Genomic DNA, 21,130 nt, shown 5'->3' on the forward strand with positions numbered 1-21,130 from the left:
ATTTTTTCTTTGGTTCATTCCGATGTTTGGGGGCCTGCACCAATTACCGGGGGTCAGGGTTTCAAATATTTTCTCCTATTTATTGATGATTGCACTAGAATGACATGGGTATATTTTCTTAAATAGAAATCTGAAGTTTTTAAAAATTTACTTATTTTTATGCCATGATTCAAACTCAATTTCAGAAAAATATTCAAACCATCAGAACTGATAATGGGAGGGAATTTGTCAACCACTCCATGAAAAACCTGTGTCATCAAAAAGGGATAATCCACCAAACCACTTCTCCTCATACTCCTGAATAAAACGGTGTAGCGGAACGAAAAAATCGAATCGTTCTTGAAATGACCCGTGCCATGATGATTGAGTCCCATGTCCCTTCACATTTCGGGCCTGAAGCTATTGCTACCTCAGTTTACCTTATGAATCGTCTTTCCACTAAAACCCTCCAACTGAACACCCTGTTAGAGAAGTTGTCCACTCTTGCTGCTATACCTCTAGCCTTTACCCTTCAGCCACGGGTCTTCGGTTGCTCTGTGTTTGTTCATATCCCCAAACATGAAAGAACTAAACTTTCTCTGTGCGCTATTAAGTGTGTTTTTGCTGGTTATGGTGTCAACCAAAAGGGATACAAGTGTTATAATCCCAAAACTCGCCAAGTCTTAACCGCCATGAACTGCAATTTCCTCGAAACCGAGTACTTCTATGCTAACCACCTTAACAGTCAGGGGGAGAGTGAGAGAGAGAGAGTGAGATCGACTTGCTAAGTTGGTTACCAATGCCAGAACCAGAAACGGGTCCAACAGAAAAAGTTAGCCTTGCCACCGAGCCAGTCTCGTCCACTTCAGAGCAATCTATTCCACCACCCACGTCTCCTCCTCCACTGATATCTGAGGTAAGGAATTCTGAACCTACCACTATTACTTCTAATTTTGCTGAGCATATTTCTCAAGTCATTGAAGGAGAACATGAAGATAATACGGTGGATGGTGATACTGGGGGATATGTGCTGCCACCCAGGAGTAATCAGGGTGTACCTCCTAAACGGTATACTCCAGAGAAGATTGTGCGAAATTCTCGATACTCAGTTGGGAATATCGCCAAGGGAAACTTGTCCAAAAATGCCACAGCCTATGAAGCAGCCTTATATGATGAGGAGATCCCACAAACAACATAACAAGCTCTCAAGATTGAGCATTGGAGAAATGCTATGAAAAATGAGATAGGAGCCCTAAACCGGAATCACACATGGGAGAAGTGCAGGTTGCCGAAAGGGAAGAAAACTGTTGGATGCAGGTGGGTTTTCATAATCAAACGAAAACCCGATGGATCTATTGAGCGATACAAAGCTCGATTGGTTGCAAAAGGCTACACACAAACATATGGGATCGACTATGCAGAAACTTTCTCACCTATGGCAAAGATGAACACTGTCAGAGTCCTTTTCTCCATTGCTGCAAACAAGGATTGGGATCTTCATTAGTTTGATGTTACAAATGCTTTCACTCATAGAAAGCTTGAAGAAGAAAGGGAGGTATACATGGAAGCACCCCAAGGTTTTTCGGATGAGTTTGAGGATGGAGAGGTTTGCATATTAAAGAAAACTTTATATGGGCTCAAGCAGTCTCCCAGAGCTTGGTTTGGGAGATTTACCATGGTTATGAAGAAGTTTGGGCACCAACAGAGTAATGCAGATCACACCTTATTTCTAAAGAAACGAGGTGACCTTATTTCCTGTTTCGTCATTTATGTTGATGACATGATCATAACAGGAGATGACTATGAAGGAATCCAGAAGTTGAAAGAAAATTTATTTAGAGAATTTGAAATAAAGGATTTGGGGAAACTGAAATACTTCATTGGGATTGAAGTACACGGATCAAAAATAGGGATTTTTATCAACCAGAAGAAATACACCCTGGATCTTCTAGCCGAAATAGGAATGCTGGATTGCAAGCTAGCAGAAACACCTATTGCTGTGAATCATGGGCTGCAAATTGTGAATGGGGCTGAGTTAGCTGATCGAGGGCAATATCAGCGGCTAGTAGGGAAACTCATCTATCTTTTTCATACTCCACCTGATATTTCCTATGCCGTTGGTGTTATAAGCCAGTTTATGCATCAACCTTAAGCTGACCACTTGGAAGCTGCGCTCAGGATTGTGAGATATTTAAAATGAACCTTAATTTGACTATAGGATTTTGTTCAAAAAGACTGGACATCTAGAGATACAAGCATACACTGATGCTGATTGGGCTAAAAATCTTGTCAACAGAAAATCGACAGCTGGATACTTTGCTTTCATTGGAGGTAATCTTGTCTCATGGAGAAGCAAAAAGCAAAAGGTGGTGGCACTCTCAAGTGCTGAAGTAGAATTCAGATGAATCAAAAGTGGTCTAACTGAAGTCCTTTGGTTGAGAAGACTACTGACAGAGTTGGGCCTAAATCCAACAAAAACATGCCGGATGTTCTATGACAATAAAGCTGCTATCAGTATATCCGAAAATCTTGTGCAACATGACAGGTCGAAACATGTGGAGGTTGATAGACACTTTATCAAAGAAAAGATCGAAAGTGGTGTTGTGGCTTTACCATTTGTACGATCTAAAGACCAACTCGCGGACATCCTTACCAAAGCTGTCAATTCCAAGAGTTTTACAGAAGTTCTCGACAAGTTGAGCATCGGAAATCCCGTCACTCAACTTGAGGGGGAGTGTTGGAAAGGAAAGATTAATCCATTAGAATAATTTAGGGGTCAAACATCTCAATCAAAGATCCCTAATTTATTTGTTTCCTTTTGTTATGACTTTCCTTGTACAATGTTTTTAATTCATCCCTATAAAAGGGATTGCTGTAATACTCAAGAATCATCCAATTGAATACGGGATGAGATCCAGTGTCCCACAATTTTATGTGTGCCACTGTGTCCCATGTTTATATTTATTATTTTAAAATATTTTTTATAAAAATAAAATTTATTATAATACTATGAATTATATTTAATTTTTATTTCAAAAAATTTAATTTTTTAAAAAGTATATACTATGACTTTGAATTTATCAACTTATTATTAGCTAATAAATGTGAAATTAAATGATAAAAAATAATTATATACCCTAGATTGATGGAATAAACCCTAGTTAATAATCACAAAATTAAACTAAAGCATATAAAGTTAAATTTGAAGAAAATATATATAAGAAATTAAATAAAATTGAAAGTGGAACACAAAGTGGGACATAAAGTATGATACACTGAATCTCATTCCATTGAATACAATATAAGTTTCAGCCCCCTACAATATGTCTCTAATCTATACAATGATACCATGTTTAACATATTCAAATAGGAAAGCAATTGTTCAATTTTAGAATTAAAAAACTGGCGCAGAAAACGACCAAATTAAGGTAGCTATCGACATGAAAATTTGAATTAGGGCAAACCAATCGGAAAATATTTGAGATTGAGAGATGATCCAAAAGAGATGGAGAGATGATTGTTGAGTAATTGGAATAATCACTACAAAAAAAATTTCACTAGTGACATGAGGTTTGGTAGCTATTATATGTGTCATAAAAATTAGTGACATTTGATAATGTAGTTAATCACTAATAGTTACACTTTCAAACACCACTAATTTTTGTGACACGAATATTAGCTACCAAATCTCATGTCACTAGTAGAAACTTTTTTGTAGTGAATAGAAAACGAGTCAGGATTATTTTTGTTTTGTTTGAAGTCAACGAAGGAGGATCCAAATTAAAGAAGATTGTTGAGTAATTGGATCGAAACAAGATGATAGAGTAGAATGGATCGATTTTAATTTTTGTTTGTGAGGACTTCATTTTATGATAATTATAAAAATTACCCCATATTTGATTTTTGTTTTGAAGGTTGATAATTTAATGTAATGAGAGTATTAAATTTCGTTACATATGATATGTAAATATAACAAAGATTGATTTTGTCACAAAAACTTGTTACAGATACTACTCTTTCTTCTAGTGTTTGAGGTAGTACTGCCAAGATGCTGAATGGCGAATGTCAATCAAACTTATTCCTGTCTACAAGGATTTATGTTTTGCAGCATTATAATCGTCATTCTTATTAATTGTGACTGAAAATGGATTGGAAATGATAAATGGATCTATATTAATTTACCAAATCAATATCTATATATGTTTTGCATCTTCATTTGCTTGTGAAGAGTAATTTACCAAATCAATACCAAACTAAGTTGATACATCAACACAAATCATAAATTGATAAATCTGATGACGATAATTTAATTTGTAGATTATGGATCAATTGTTTCTGAAGACGCGTTTGACAACTCCTGGAATGTGAGTGTCCATGAAATACTGATCCCAGTTTATGATTTTGGGGTCGAAATAGAACGTCTCCACACCACTCTCTTCCGCCCCTCTTCGGAGTTTCTCCGTGTTCATGTCGTCATAACTGCATCAACAATTAAACGACTTAATTTACTTTACCGATTAATTTTTTTGTTTCGTCCCACAAAAATATGCATAGTATGGGACGACACGAGTTTTAAGAAATCCTGTAAAGTGCAGTGTGAGTGGAGAAAGGATCCCCATTAATTATGATGTTTAGTGATGAAATTATTAATATAAATGGGATATGCATGTTTTTATGGGACGGATGAAGTATGTTATATATATATGTGGTAGTATTTGACTTACAATGCTTTGAAGAACAAGTATGGTGCATAGAGTTCGATGAGGCGCATCACGAACTTGATCTTTCTGCATTGCTCCAGGTACTTCCCTTGGAAATACTGGCAGCAAGCCGTGTTTAGTATTTGCAGCCCCTGATCAAAAACAAGAGTACATAATTAATTAAAATATATAGATAGTATATGCAAATGAAGTCATATATGAATGGAACCTTTAAAGGGAGTAAATAACGAAGCGTCATGTATCTTTGGAAAGAGTCCATAGTGTAGAAAACAGTGATGTTTCCGACAAGGATAGGGTTGCCATGTTTGTCGATCCACGGGTGCGCGCTGAAGTAGCGCTGGCCGTAGGTCTGCAGCGAGGCGTAGTCGACGGGGTTCGACACCGACGATCCCACGTGGTAGATGCTCATGCTCTCATTGGCTTGCTCGCCATGAGCTGCCATACCCACGATTATCGCGTTCACCACCATGTCTGCTGGAATCTGATACCATCCATATTATTATTATTTAAAAGCGAATTATTTGGAGTAATTATATATTCATTAAAAAACAAGTGAATTGATGCTACTAACCACGTCAACAACGGTGGTGGGGTCGCCAAGAAAACAAGTCAGTTTGCCTTTACCGTATCCTACAGCTAAGCTGTCAACAGTCCTGCTCCACCGATCATTGCAATACTAAAGGATTTAGACGGATCATGGCGTACCAAAAATATGGTTTTTATTTAGAGTTGAATTGCCTATATGCGCATTAATATATTAAATTTTTTATTTTCAATTAAGTATTACTCCCTCCGTCGCAGCCAAGATGATCGGCACGGGATTTAAGGAGTTCTAGATTAGTGTTTTAAGTGTGTAGTATAAAAGTGATAAAGTAGGAGATCAGAGAAGGTAATAACGTGATAAAGTATGAGAGAGAAGGTAATAAGGGAGTGATTAATTAGTTGTAATTCTGCAATTAAAATCCCTTATTTTTTCTATATTTATAAATGTAGTATTTTCGTTGGGATGACTCAAAAATGAATATGTAGCATCTTCGTTGGGAATGAGGGAGTATTTTTTAATAAAAATATATATAAATTTTTAATTGTTTGAAATTTGATACGAAGAATTAGAATTTTAATCACACTTAATCCTATGCATATTTAATGCGAACTTCTAAATTGCAATATAACTAATTTCGAACTTGTAAATAACAAGTTCATGTATTTTTTTAAGACAAAAAAATGTTGGTTAAAATCAAAAGTTTGAATAATACTTGATATATTTATAAGCAGCTAACCTTTTTTTATTTATGGAAAGATGTTTTAGAGAGAGAGAGATATGAGATGATTGTACCTGATACCTTCAACCCAACCTGGGAAAGGCTCTTTGTAAGTGCTAGTCACAATTGTGGGTCGAATTATTATAAGAGGTATGTTTTCTTTCAACTCTCCCAACAGCATTTCTCCCATTGCTTTCGTGAATACGTATGTATTTGGCCATCCAAACTTCCTTGCTCTATTTTATCAGAATTAATAGTTAGAAAATAGTAATGACTAGAAATTATATATATGCATGAAATTAATAACCTTTGAATTCCCAAGTCTTTCATGATGGACTTGATGGAATCTTCATCGTAATTATCAGCCTTGAGCTGTTTTAGTGTTTCCTCTATCAATTTCTTCTCAGCATCAATATCGAGTCCACGTGTCCCATTCAGCGTCTCTCCCATCATATAAGGGGTTTCCAATATCAGTCCCTCCCGTTCACCAGATACATAAGCTGCAAACTTATAAATTATTCATTGTACGATCATTTTTACTTCTTTAATCATGAAAATTTAATATCTTCTTGGATGAATATATTATTTTAGTTTTAATTTAATGAGTGATTTTTTTATTGCACTAGATTTCACAACGAATATAGTAATTTTATACGGTATGTGTAATATTCTCACATTCTCATAGAAATATACTTCTCATGATAATCAACCCCATACATATATGTATATACTACATTCGTCTCACAAAAGTGTGCATTTTTTTTAATCATATAATATATTAATGAAGAGTGTATATTTGTCAGTTTTAGAAACTACCCCACTATAAATTCTTATTTTTTTAACTTATTCACAACTTTACTACATATGAACCCATCACAAAGCTCTTATTATTTTTATCCTTTTATCATAATACTACAATAATAGTGAGCCTCTTCTTATACTCATAATACATTCACCTGACATTTATTAAAACGCATGCTGTCTGTTGGTAAGACGCTTCTCCTCCAACCAATAGATCGGGGGTTCGAGTCACCCTAGAAACTAGCGTGTGAGTGAGTTTTTTCCTTTCTTTGGTTGTAACAAATTTAAAGGAAAAAAAAAGTGAGCCTCTTCTTATACTCATAATACATTCACCTGACATTTATTAAAACTCATGCTATCGAAAGTGGTGCGCACTCTTGTGGGCGAAGAGAGTATAAGTTTAAAAAAGGAAAAAGAAAAAAAGGTGGCTTAGATACTATTTATTTTCTATTGTATTTCTATAATTAATTTTAATTTTTTATCAAACCATTTGACAACATGTATGTATAGTGTGCAATCAATACACGATTATGGTATTTATATAATTTTAATTTTGAATATTGTATCAATTATGACTTTAAGTTACCATGAATTCAATTTGAAATTAATTTCAAATTGAAAATTACCATTTTCAATATATTATTGATTATAGATATATAATATATCTTAAAGTTTAGGTTTAATAGTACTAACCGGTTGATACATGTGCCATAATCTTCAATTTTTTGCATTTTTTGGAGAAATTCAAAACATGCCTGGCTCCAAGAGTATTTATTCCAAGTGAGACATCATATCTGCATGGGTATATTTTCTTAAATAGAAATCTGAAGTTTTTAAAAATTTACTCATTTTTATGCCATGATTCAAACTCAATTTCAGAAAAATATTCAAACCATCAGAACCGATAATGGGAGGGAATTTGTCAACCACTCCATGAAAAACTTGTGTCATCAAAAAGGGATAATCCACCAAACTACTTGTCCTCATACTCCCGAATAAAACGGTGTAGCGGAACAAAAAAATCGAATCGTTCTTGAAATGACCCGTGCCATGATGATTGATTCCCATGTCCCTTCACATTTCGGGCCTGAAGCTATTGCTACCTCAGTTTACCTTATGAATCGTCTTCCCACTAAAACCCTCCAACTGAACACCCTGTTAGAAAAGTTGTCCACTCTTGCTGCTATACCTCTAGCCCTTACCCTTCAGCCACGGGTCTTCGGTTGCTCTGTGTTTGTTCATATCCCCAAACATGAAAGAACTAAACTTTCTCGGTGTGCTATTAAGTATGTTTTTGTTGGTTATGGTGTCAACCAAAAGGGATACAAGTGTTATAATCCCAAAACTCGCCAAGTCTTAACCACCATGAACTGCAATTTCCTCGAAACCGAGTACTTCTATGCTAACCACCTTAACAGTCAGGGGGAGAGTGAGAGAGAGAGAGAGAGTGAGATCGACTTGCTAAGTTGGTTACCAATGCCAGAACCAGAAGCGGGTCCAACAGAAAAAGTTAGCCTTGCCACCGAGCCAGTCTCGTCCACTTCAGAGCAATCTATTCCACCACCCACGTCTCCTCCTCCACTGATATTTGAGGTAAGGAATTCTGAACCTACCACTATTACTCCTAATTTTGCTGAGCATACTTCTCAAGTCATTGAAGGAGAACATGAAGATAATACGGTGGATGGTGATACTGGGGGATATGTGCTGCCACCCAGGAGTAATCAGGGTGTACCTCCTAAACGGTATACTCCAGAGAAGATTGTGCGAAATTCTCGATACTCAGTTGGGAATATCGCCAAGGGAAACTTGTCCAAAAATGCCACAGCCTATGAAGCAGCCTTATATGATGAGGAGATCCCACAAACAGCATAACAAGCTCTCAAGATTGAGCATTGGAGAAATGCTATGAAAAATGAGATAGGAGCCCTAAACCGAAATCACACATGGGAGAAGTGCAGGTTGCCGAAAGGGAATAAAACTGTTGGATGCAGGTGGGTTTTCATAATCAAACGAAAACTTGATGGATCTATTGTGCGATACAAAGCTCGATAGGTTGCAAAAGGCTACACACAAACATATGGGATCGACTATGCAGAAACTTTCTCACCTGTGGCAAAGATGAACACTGTCAGAGTCCTCCTCTCCATTGCTGCAAACAAGGATTGGGATCTTCATTAGTTTGATGTTACAAATGCTTCATTCATGGAAAGCTTGAAGAAGAAATGGAGGTATACATGGAAGCACCCCAAGAGTAATGCAGATCACACCTTATTTCTAAATAAACGAGGTGACCTTATTTCTTGTTTGGTCATTTATGTTGATGACATGATCATAACAGGAGATGACTATGAAGGAATCCAAAAGTTGAAAGAAAATTTGTTCAGAGAATTTGAAATAAAGGATTTGGGGAAACTGAAATACTTCATTGGGATTGAAGTACACGGATCAAAAATAGGGATTTTTATCAACCAGAAGAAATACACCCTGGATCTTCTAGCCGAAATAGGAATGCTGGATTGCAAGCTAGCAGAAACACCTATTGCTGTGAATCATGGGCTGCAAATTGTGAATGGGGCTGAGTTAGCTGATCGAGGGCAATATCAGCGGCTAGTAGGGAAACTCATCTATCTTTTTCATACTCCACCTGATATTTCCTATGCCGTTGGTGTTATAAGCCAGTTTATGCATCAACCTTAAGCTGACCACTTGGAAGCTGCGCTCAGGATTGTGAGATATTTAAAATGAACCTTAATTTGACTATAGGATTTTGTTCAAAAAGACTGGACATCTAGAGATACAAGCATACACTGATGCTGATTGGGCTAAAAATCTTGTCAACAGAAAATCGACAGCTGGATACTTTGCTTTCATTGGAGGTAATCTTGTCTCATGGAGAAGCAAAAAGCAAAAGGTGGTGGCACTCTCAAGTGCTGAAGCAGAATTCAGAGGAATCAAAAGTGGTCTAACTGAAGTCCTTTGGTTGAGAAGACTACTGACAGAGTTGGGCCTAAATCCAACAAAAACATGCCGGATGTTCTATGACAACAAAGCTGCTATCAGTATATCCGAAAATCCTGTGCAACATGACAGGACGAAACATGTGGAGGTTGATAGACACTTTATCAAAGAAAAGATCGAAAGTGGAGTTGTGACTTTACCATTTGTACGATCTGAAGACCAACTCGCGGACATCCTTACCAAAGCTGTCAATTCCAAGAGTTTTACAGAAGTTCTCGACAAGTTGAGCATCGGAAATCCCGTCACTCAACTTGAGGGGGAGTGTTGGAAAGGAAAGATTAATCCATTAGAATAATTTAGGGGTCAAACATCTCAATCAAAGATCCCTAATTTATTTGTTTCCTTTTGTTATGACTTTCCTTGTACAATGTTTTTAATTCATCCCTATAAAAGGGATTGATGTAATACTCAAGAATCATCCAATTGAATACAATATAAGTTTCAGCCCCCTACAACATGTCTCTAATCTATACAATGATACCATGTTTAACATATTCAAATAGGAAAGCAATTGTTCAATTTTAGAATTAAAAAACTAGCGCAGAAAACGATCAAATTAAGGTAGCTATCGACATGAAAATTTGAATTAGGGCAAACCAATCGGAAAAATATTTGAGATTGAGAGATGATCCAAAAGAGATGGAGAGATGATTGTTGAGTAATCACTACAAAAAAAAATCCACTAGTGACATGAGGTTTGGTAGCTATTATATGTGTCATAAAAATTAGTGACATTTGATAATGTAGTTAATCACTAATAGTTACACTTTCAAACACCACTAATTTTTGTGACACGAATATTAGCTACCAAACCTCATGTCACTAGTAGAAACTTTTTTGTAGTGAATAGAAAACGAGTCAGGATTATTTTTGTTTTGTTTGAAGTCAACGAAGGAGGATCCAAATTAAAGAAGACTGTTGAGTAATTGGATCGAAACAAGATGATAGAGTAGAATGGATCGATTTTAATTTTTGTTTGTGAGGACTTCATTTTATGATAATTATAAAAATTACCCCATATTTTATTTTTGTTTTGAAGGTTGAGAATTTAATGTAATGAGAGTATTAAATTTCGTCACATATGATATGTAAATATAACAAAGATTGATTTTGTCACAAAAACTTGTTACAAATACTACTCTTTCTTCTAGTGTTTGAGGTAGTACTGCCAAGATGCTTAATGGCGAATGTCAAACTTATTCCTGTCTACAAGGATTTATGTTTTGCAGCATTATAATCGTCATTCTTATTAATTGTGACTGAAAATGGATTGGAAATGATAAATGGATCTATTTTAATTTACCAAATCAATATCTATATATGTTTTGCATCTTCATTTGCTTGTGAAGAGTAATTTACCAAATCAATACCAAACTAAGTTGATACATCAACACAAATCATAAATTGATAAATCTGATGACGATAATTTAATGTGTAGATTATGGATCAATTGTTTCTGAAGACGCGTTTGACAACTCCTGGAATGTGAGTGTCCATGAAATACTGATCCCAGTTTATGATTTTGGGGTCGAAATAGAACGTCTCCACACCACTCTCTTCCGCCGCTCTTCGGAGTTTCTCCGTGTTCATGTCGTCATAACTGCATCAACAATTAAACGACACGGGTTGTAAGAAATCTTGTAAAGTGCGCAGTGTGAGATTGTAATGTTTAGTGATGAAATTATTATTATAAATGAGATATGCATGTTTTTATGGGACGGATGAAGTATGTTATATATATATATATATATATATATATATATATATATATGTGGTAGTATTTGACTTACAATGCTTTGAAGAACAAGTAAGGCGCGTAGAGTTCGATGAGGCGCATCACGAACTTGATCTTTCTGCATTGCTCTAGGTACTTCCCTTGGAAATACTGGCAGCAAGCCGTGTTTAGTATTTGCAGCCCCTGATCAAAAACAAGAGTATATAATTAATTAAAATATATAGATAGTATATGCAAATGAAGTGATAGTTTTATATATGAATGGAACCTTTAAAGGGAGTAAATAACGAAGCGTCATGTATCTTTGGAAAGAGTCCATAGTGTTGAAAACAGTGATGTTTCCGACAAGGATAGGGTTGCCATGTTTGTCGATCCACGGGTGCGCGCTGAAGTAGCGCTGGCCGTAGGTCTGCAGCGAGGCGTAGTCGACGGGGTTCGACACCGACGATCCCACGTGGTAGATGCTCATGCTCTCATTGGCTTGCTCGCCATGAGCTGCCATACCCACGATTATCGCGTTCACCACCATGTCTGCTGGAATCTGATACCATGGATATTATTATTACTATTATTTAAACGTGAATTATTATTCATTAAAAAACAAGTGAATTGATGCTACTAACCACGTCAACAACGGTGGTGGGGTCGCCAAGAAAACAAGTCAGTTTGCCTTTACCGTATCCTACAGCTAAGCTGTCAACAGTCCTGCTCCATCGATCATTGCAATAATAAAGGATTTAGACGGATCATGGCGTACCAAAAATATGGTTTTTATTTAGAGTTGAATTCCCTACATGCGCATTAATATATTAAATTTTTTATTTTCAATTAAGTATTACTCCCTCCGTCGCAGCCAAGATGATCGGATTTAAGGAGTTCTAGATTAGTGTTATAAGTGTGTAGTATAAAAGTGATAAAGTAGGAGATCAGAGAAGGTAATAACGTGATAAAGTATGAGAGAGAAGGTAATAAGGGAGTGATTAATTAGTTGTAATTTTGCAATTAAAATCTCTTATTTTTTCTATATTTATAAATGTAGTATTTTCGTTGGGATGACTCAAAAATGAATATGTAGCATCTTCGTTGGGAATGAGGGAGTATTTTTTAATAAAAATATATATAAATTTTTAATTGTTTGAAATTTGATACGAAGAATTAGAATTTTAATCACACTTAATCCTATGCATATTTAATGCGAACTTCTAAATTGCAATATAACTAATTTCGAACTTGTAAATAACAAGTTCATGTATTTTTTTAAGACAAAAAAATGTTGGTTAAAATCAAAAGTTTGAATAATACTTGATATATTTATAAGCAGCTAACCTTTTTTTATTTATGGAAAGATGTTTTAGAGAGAGAGAGATATGAGATGATTGTACCTGATACCTTCAACCCAACCTGGGAAAGGCTCTTTGTAAGTGCTAGTCACAATTGTGGGTCGAATTATTATAAGAGGTATGTTTTCTTTCAACTCTCCCAACAGCATTTCTCCCATTGCTTTCGTGAATACGTATGTATTTGGCCATCCAAACTTCCTTGCTCTATTTTATCAGAATTAATAGTTAGAAAATAGTAATGACTAGAAATTATATATATGCATGAAATTAATAACCTTTGAATTCCCAAGTCTTTCATGATGGACTTGATGGAATCTTCATCGTAATTATCAGCCTTGAGCTGTTTTAGTGTTTCCTCTATCAATTTCTTCTCAGCATCAATATCGAGTCCACGTGTCCCATTCAGCGTCTCTCCCATCATATAAGGGGTTTCCAATATCAGTCCCTCCCGTTCACCAGATACATAAGCTGCAAACTTATAAATTATTCATTGTACGATCATTTTTACTTCTTTAATCATGAAAATTTAATATCTTCTTGGATGAATATATTATTTTAGTTTTAATTTAATGAGTGATTTTTTTATTGCACTAGATTTCACAACGAATATAGTAATTTTATACGGTATGTGTAATATTCTCACATTCTCATAGAAATATACTTCTCATGATAATCAACCCCATACATATATGTATATACTACATTCGTCTCACAAAAGTGTGCATTTTTTTTAATCATATAATATATTAATGAAGAGTGTATATTTGTCAGTTTTAGAAACTACCCCACTATAAATTCTTATTTTTTTAACTTATTCACAACTTTACTACATATGAACCCATCACAAAGCTCTTATTATTTTTATCCTTTTATCATAATACTACAATAATAGTGAGCCTCTTCTTATACTCATAATACATTCACCTGACATTTATTAAAACGCATGCTGTCTGTTGGTAAGACGCTTCTCCTCCAACCAATAGATCGGGGGTTCGAGTCACCCTAGAAACTAGCGTGTGAGTGAGTTTTTTCCTTTCTTTGGTTGTAACAAATTTAAAGGAAAAAAAAAAGTGAGCCTCTTCTTATACTCATAATACATTCACCTGACATTTATTAAAACTCATGCTATCGAAAGTGGTGCGCACTCTTGTGGGCGAAGAGAGTATAAGTTTAAAAAAGGAAAAAGAAAAAAAGGTGGCTTAGATACTATTTATTTTCTATTGTATTTCTATAATTAATTTTAATTTTTTATCAAACCATTTGACAACATGTATGTATAGTGTGCAATCAATACACGATTATGGTATTTATATAATTTTAATTTTGAATATTGTATCAATTATGACTTTAAGTTACCTTGAATTCAATTTGAAATTAATTTCAAATTGAAAATTACCATTTTCAATATATTATTGATTATAGATATATAATATATCTTAAAGTTTAGGTTTAATAGTACTAACCGGTTGATACATGTGCCATAATCTTCAATTTTTTGCATTTTTTGGAGAAATTCAAAACATGCCTGGCTCCAAGAGTATTTATTCCAAGTGAGACATCATATCTGCATGGAAAAATATCAAAGTAATTTAAATATTATTTACATGTTAAAAATAATTCAAGAATCTAGTTAGGTTTCAATTAATTACCTTTCGTCAAAATTGGTGGTTGCAGCTAGATTAACCACAACATCAATTTCAGTCAACATTTCCTCCAACAAAGATAAATCCTTCACCCCCAAATTCTCAAGGGTAATATCACCAGCTACAACTCTAACCTTTTCTGTAATCAGCCTACTCATATTCGCCCCATTTTTCTCTTTCAAAACTTTGAAAAGCTCCTTTCCTATAATCTGCACATGCATGTATAAATTAATTAATTTATGAACTAATTTATCTAGGAAAAAAAAAAAAACTTTACTAAAGTATTTAATTAATCAATGACCTCGTTGTTGAAACGTAGCATGGCTGAGTTTGCGTCGGAAGCTCTCAACAAAAGATAGAGTTTCTTGACATGTGGTTGTACTCTCAGTATCTTCTCAATAAAAACTGCATCCCTCAAAGCCATCAATTGTAATGACAAATTTTCATATTTGTGTGTGTGTGTGTGAGAGAGAGAGAGAGAGAGAGTACTCTTTGCTAGAAAGCCAGTGGCTCCAGTGACAAGAATGGACCTGTTTTCCAGGAACTGGAGAATACTGCCCAACTCCATTGAACAAACAAGATGATTGACAAATAAGATTGTGTGTGTGTGTGTGAGAGAGAGAGAGAGAATGCCAAATTGCCAATGGAGTATCAAAAAGGAAAGGCTTATAATATATATATAGATAGACAAATAGGGGTACAAAACTATAATATAGGAAACTTGCTAATTTAATGTTGGTGTTAACAAAAAAATGAGCTATAATCTGCACATAACAGTTTATGGTTTTTGGGGCCCAAACATAAATTGTTTTGAGTGCACGCAAAAGTCAGAGTTGCTAGGTTTGTTTAGTTAGATTGCAGCTGGTTCATTAAGCTTAGACTGCAAGCTCATTTTAAAATTTCGTATACGGTGAAAATTCTATTTCTTTTGTCTACAAAATATTTTTCTAAAAGGAATAAGCTTGAATTTTAAGAAAAACAGGTTGCGTACTTAGTGAGTGGAGTAAGGGTCCCACAATTTAGATTAAAATACTCTCTTCGTCCACGAAATGTTGTCTTAAGAGAGGGGGCGCGGGTTTTAAGAAAAATTGTGCTGTTTATTTATTGAGTGGAGAAAGGGGCCTACAAATGAAGAAAATTGAAAAAAGTTAATTAAGTTAGTGAGTAGAGAATGAGGCCCACATGTTAGTGAGTGGAGAAAAGGACCCACAAATTATTACTAAAAATAGATTATGATAATTTTTTATGGACGAATCAAAATGACAAATTAGGACAATATTTCGTAGACGGGGAGAGTATAATAGTAGATCTATTAATGACAATAATGTAAATATGAGAGAATTGTAAAAATGATAATGGACTCTTTCCATGGGATAAAAATCAAGGGCTTTGGGATATCGCAAAGTTACAATTCGTTAAAGTAAATAAGGGATTAGTCTTATTATTTTTTATTTATCAAGGCTAATCCTCCAAAGTAAACGCACCTTTAATATATAACCAATACATTGTATTTGAAGTTTGTGAGTAATTATATATAGGCAAGTTGTTTGGGTGATGCGCATTTTGAGACATCAGTGCCTAGCTACTTCTGTACTATGAGGTTGTTATGTGTGAATTGGACAAGGAAATTACAATGTTGAAGAATGAAGAGTTATCTTCAAGTTGTACAGGTTACATGAGGGAAGTATTAATTAATTATAGGATCCATGAGGTCTACAGCAGTTGAAACTTTATATATCTAGCTATTTGGTTAATATTTCACAAATGTGGGTTTTTCCTTAATCGAACAAAAGCATTAATAACTCATACGATTTGATGTTATGTATATCTAATTTTCCCGATTAAAATATATGTATTTAACATGAGTTTTGCCTCTTTATTATATACATCATAATGTATAGTTCATTATCTGCAAAATTTAAGGCATAGTATAATATGCATGTGTCTATTTCTTGGTTCTCCGATCCTCCAACCCCAATGGTAGTTATATTTTGGTTGGACGGTTGCAACCTACTCAAACCATAATTGGTAATTAACAAAATAAAAATAATATATATATATATATATATATATATATAATTATATACGGAGGCTACCAATGAAGTCTAGCTTAAGTGATAAAGTTGATGCATTCAAAAACTCTCTTTTATGAGAGAATCTTGTGTTCAATCCCGCCTGCACGTTGATAGTTTTTTCACTTTTGTGTGGGTAGTGGTCCCGTCTACGCGGGGGTAACTAGTTTTTCCACCTTTTTGTGGTGTTAGTTTTTCCACCTTTGTATGGTGCAGAGGTTCTGTCTACGTACGAGTAGTTTTCCCACTTTTGTGTGGGTAATGGTCCCGTCTGCGTGTGGGTAGTTTTCTCACCTTTGTGTGGTGTAGAGGTCCCGCCTGCGTACAGGTTGCTTATTTGATTATATAATAGAACAAGTTAATAAAATACACGAATAATATTTTGATCCTAATTTCGAATTTGGAGGGGGCGAACTTTTACAACATTATTTAATACGGTTGTTCGTACGTTATAATTGATTCGTTCGTACATTTTTTTTGCTTATTTGTAGATTTTGTTAACTCTATTTGTTACATGCTCCTATAAATATAATGATCCTATAATCTATAAAGTTATCTCATTTCACCGTACTCTCACTTTATTCAACCCCTCCAATTAGAAATCGAATAATATATATTACATACATCCACAAAAAAAATATCACTTCTTATAATATTAGAATCCCCACAATCCCACTCACATTTAAAGTGAAACTCTTACTCTGATCCATCAACAATTACATTTATATTTTATTAAAATTCGTGTTATCATAATATGATAATTTTTTTATGAACGGGAGGAGTATATCTTACGTGTTACAAAATTGTTTATAAATTATTCCAATTAGCGAATTGAAAGGTTGCAGATTAATATTCATTTTTGAGAGTTCACAATTGTAGTATGTAATTTTTATTCAACATGTATTACGAATCAACACATAAAATTATCTATTTTCATATAATAAAAAAAAATCTTTATATATAAAAAAACATAAAAAAAAAACAATTTATACATAAAATTACACTATTGCCCTTCCAACTGCTCCAACATTTTCAGATTCCACGGAAGACGGCCGCCTAATTGATTTCCACCGAGCTGCAATTAATATATATATATATAGGTTTTGTTATTTTCAAAATGCGGATTGGATTGCGGAAGCACGTCAACTATCATTTATATCACACATGTTCGGTGGAGTCAAGAATTTTAATTAGGACAGCAAAATTTATATGGGTTCGAAGACGGCGGTATCCGAGTCAAACTTTTTTAATCAATTCATACAATTATTAAAAAATTATATGTTAGTAATAGAAACAAATAATATTTTTATACATTATATAGATCTAGTACATTATAAATAACTTAAGAAAAAATTATTTCGCGAAATAATTGTGTATGTTTGAAAAATCAATTACAATTGATTTCAATGTGTACTCATTAATAAAAAACATCGCAAAATCTTTTCGTTATCAATTGTTGAAAAAATATCTTCACAATGTACATGACTAAATAAGTTATGTTATATTTCCTCTTTCTTCTAGGAAAAAAAAAACTAAAATTAGGGGTGGGCTTCTTCCCATCCTAACCTCTAAGTGGCTCCGCTGCTGTACATATTTACACTTCGGCCCAGTTTGATTTGTAAGTATGTTTAAGCCCGCTTAAGGTAACTCAATGTAAAGTAATATGGATTAGCGTGTTTCGATAAATGGGGCGTTCATTTGATAGGCATCATCAAGCCTAGTTTTACGCCATGCGCGGCGTTTGATATTACTAGGTAATTGCAGGTTTATTAGATACTATGACCATACTATCCTCGCAAATTTTTGTTATTACCAAGCGTGACCTTCAGCAAACTCCCGCCTAGAATGCGAAGCGTCTCCTCCTTCGCGGTATTATTTATACCCCCAATTTGCTGTAAATCTTCATCAGCAAATACTGTTCAACAAGGAGTTTTATTTCGATATCTTTTGAAGTGCAATGGCATCGGCGCAGCAAGGTAAACCCAACTTGGCGCGATTTATTTTGCTTATTTCTGGTTGGTTCTGATTTTTTCCATGGAACTGTATAATGATGGGTTTGTTCTTTTTGTTCCATTCATGTATATTGTTTACATATTTTTACATCGAAATGTGTATTGATTGGTGCGAGGTCTTTTCGTTTTATTTCTGTTTGTCGTCTGAGTTTATTTCGTCGCATGAACTGTTAAATTGATGGGGATTTATTGCTTCAATCGGCATGTATATTGGGAATGTAGAATGAACACTCTGCACCTGTATTTTTGTCGTCTTGGAATAGTCACTGCTTCATTATTTGCATTATACTTGTTTTTGTTTTTATGGGGGATATTATGTCAAGTCCTTAAATAGGTGAACATGCATGCAGTTTTCTTTCTTTACTTTGCTTCGAACTGCATATTGATGATGTTGTCATAGATCTATTATTATAGCTTATTGTATGTTTCCCAGGGAGTTTTGAACTAGGCCGTGTCCGTGTGAAAAAGACGGATAAGACACGGAGGAGTTGGACAGGTAAGGAGGAGGAGATACTAATGGCTTCGTTGAAGGAGTTGGTTGTTCAAGGCTGGAAGTCGGACAACGGGTTTAGGGCGGGATACCTAACTAAACTCGAAGAGGCGATGAAGGCTGCATTTCCAGAGACGGATCTCAAAGGAACGCCGCACATAAACTCAAAGATATGTGCGTGGAAAAAAAATTACTATAGCTTGTCGCAGATGTTAGCACGCAGTGGGTTTGGGTTTAACACCAATGGCAACTATTTGATCGATTGCTCAAACGAAATGTGGGAGCAAATAGTGAAGGTGCTCTTCAAATTTCTTTAACAAATTTGTTACATTAGCTCAACTGAAATGCTTTATTATGGTTGCTAACACTTCTCCTACGCAGTGTGACCCCAATGCAAGGTTGATGAGGTACAAGCCATGGCCGATGTTAGATGATTGGAAAGAGGTCTTCGGTAAAGACAGAGCAACCAGAGAACAAGCTGAGGACTTGATGGATGCAGTCAACGAGATGCATCGCCGCGAAAACATAGTGCTGAACACTCCCGAATCCGACTACCATGTCAATCTTGATGACATTACGGAGACTGAAAATGTAGAAGAAAGTGTTGGACAAAGCTGCAAGGAGACACCCACGGCTGGTGGTGTTGGCAGGAAGCGTAAAGTGCGGGATGATATGCTTGGTTTGTGTGACGTACTTCAGCCCACCTAAGTCTCTCAATAGCATACATAGTCTACCGAATGTATTTCGGTCCATCCTCAAGTTTATTAAACAATCGACATCGCTAAAACCTATGATTCGATTAAGGTGCTTCACTTGATCCGGGATTCTATGTAGCATTCCATACGGCATAGTTAGAACCCTACGTTTACGTTTCCGGGACCCTGCCCTATCGACAGCATCAAGGACAACCGTTATCTGCATCATCTGATCATGCAAAATTTCCTCTACGGCCATATACACAAAAGCATTCTTATGTCGTATGATACCCATGAGGCTGAGCACACAAAAATGCAAAATAATAATTCACAAATGCACACCACAAACCTCAGCCGTAATTTCACCATTTTATGGCAGAAACACAACAGCAATTTCACCACAAACCTCATACATTTTATGGCAGAAACACAACAGCAATTTAACCATTACATCATACAATTTCACAATATTCCATTTTCGAATTTGGCAAATTTACAGAGATATAAAGAAGGCACGTCGACTGGCACACATAACTGTCGATTATCACAAGAAAATGGAATTGAAAAACTCACAGAACAGACAACCCCAGATGGATTTGCAAAACTCACAGATCGAAATCATCAATTGCAAAGAAAATGGAATTGAAAAACTCACAGAACAGAAAACCCTAGTGCTTAGATATTCAATTGCTCAACACCCGTCAATGGCTCCGCGCCAATCGAATGCGACGACGGCAGACCCAGCAAATCTCGAGCCCCTACAATCCAACACAAGCACCGGTTAACCAACATTGAAGATGACGAAATACGACAGGAATGGCGATTGAAATTGACTCGATTGAAATCCCGATTCGTAGAGACGCAAACATACCCACAGATCAAAGAAAAAGATGTTGAATGGCGTGAACTCGTTGGTGAGCCCTGGACCTTTGAAAAACTTTCTCAAAATGACAAATGAGCGAAAGATGAAAAAAATTGAAGCAATGTTGAATTTTAAAAAGAGGGGCAAATTCGTGCAGATCGAAAATATGTGAAACCCTATATTAGCTAACCAGGGGTCCCCTTCGGTTAGCTTTCCTTGAGAAATGAAGGATTTAAGACCGGGCCCAGCGTTTTTTGAGGGGTTTCAGCTTTATTTTAGTAGGATTTCAAACACAAATATTAGCCCAGCAAAGGACCTAATATGGCCATAACAAGGCTTTCAAACTGGGCCTTCATGTTAAATTTGGGGAGAGGAGGTGGCTTTTGCGTTTTTCTTTCGCATCAGATTATTTTTTTTAAAAGCAAATGTATTCTTAATGTTCTTAAATTAACCATTCAAATATAATTTAATCGTGAATTAAAGTATAAAAACTCAAA

General features: G+C 35.3%; 2 protein-coding genes across 2 annotated transcripts; both read right to left on the reverse strand.

Moving 5' to 3' along the window:
* Positions 1-4,128: 4,128 nt before the first annotated feature.
* On the reverse strand, positions 4,129-7,553 carry LOC131021075 (alcohol-forming fatty acyl-CoA reductase-like). Its single transcript, XM_057950162.1, has 7 exons — positions 7,457-7,553; positions 6,270-6,462; positions 6,037-6,198; positions 5,272-5,353; positions 4,909-5,181; positions 4,704-4,831; positions 4,129-4,458 (listed from the first exon to the last, which is right to left on the reverse strand). The coding sequence occupies exons 1-7, from the start codon at positions 7,473-7,475 to the stop codon at positions 4,305-4,307; spliced, it is 1,011 nt and encodes a 336-aa protein (XP_057806145.1). The 5' UTR covers positions 7,476-7,553; the 3' UTR covers positions 4,129-4,304.
* A 3,501-nt stretch (positions 7,554-11,054) lies between these two features.
* Positions 11,055-15,272, reverse strand: LOC131021080 (alcohol-forming fatty acyl-CoA reductase-like). The gene is made up of 10 exons (XM_057950172.1): positions 14,992-15,272; positions 14,804-14,907; positions 14,509-14,711; positions 14,323-14,423; positions 13,135-13,327; positions 12,902-13,063; positions 12,143-12,224; positions 11,788-12,060; positions 11,575-11,702; positions 11,055-11,384 (listed from the first exon to the last, which is right to left on the reverse strand). The coding sequence occupies exons 1-10, from the start codon at positions 15,068-15,070 to the stop codon at positions 11,231-11,233; spliced, it is 1,479 nt and encodes a 492-aa protein (XP_057806155.1). The 5' UTR covers positions 15,071-15,272; the 3' UTR covers positions 11,055-11,230.
* Between the last annotated feature and the right edge of the window lie 5,858 nt (positions 15,273-21,130).

The sequence above is a fragment of the Salvia miltiorrhiza genome, chromosome 1 (genome assembly GCF_028751815.1).
Source record: "Salvia miltiorrhiza cultivar Shanhuang (shh) chromosome 1, IMPLAD_Smil_shh, whole genome shotgun sequence".
Lineage (NCBI taxonomy): Eukaryota > Viridiplantae > Streptophyta > Magnoliopsida > Lamiales > Lamiaceae > Salvia > Salvia miltiorrhiza.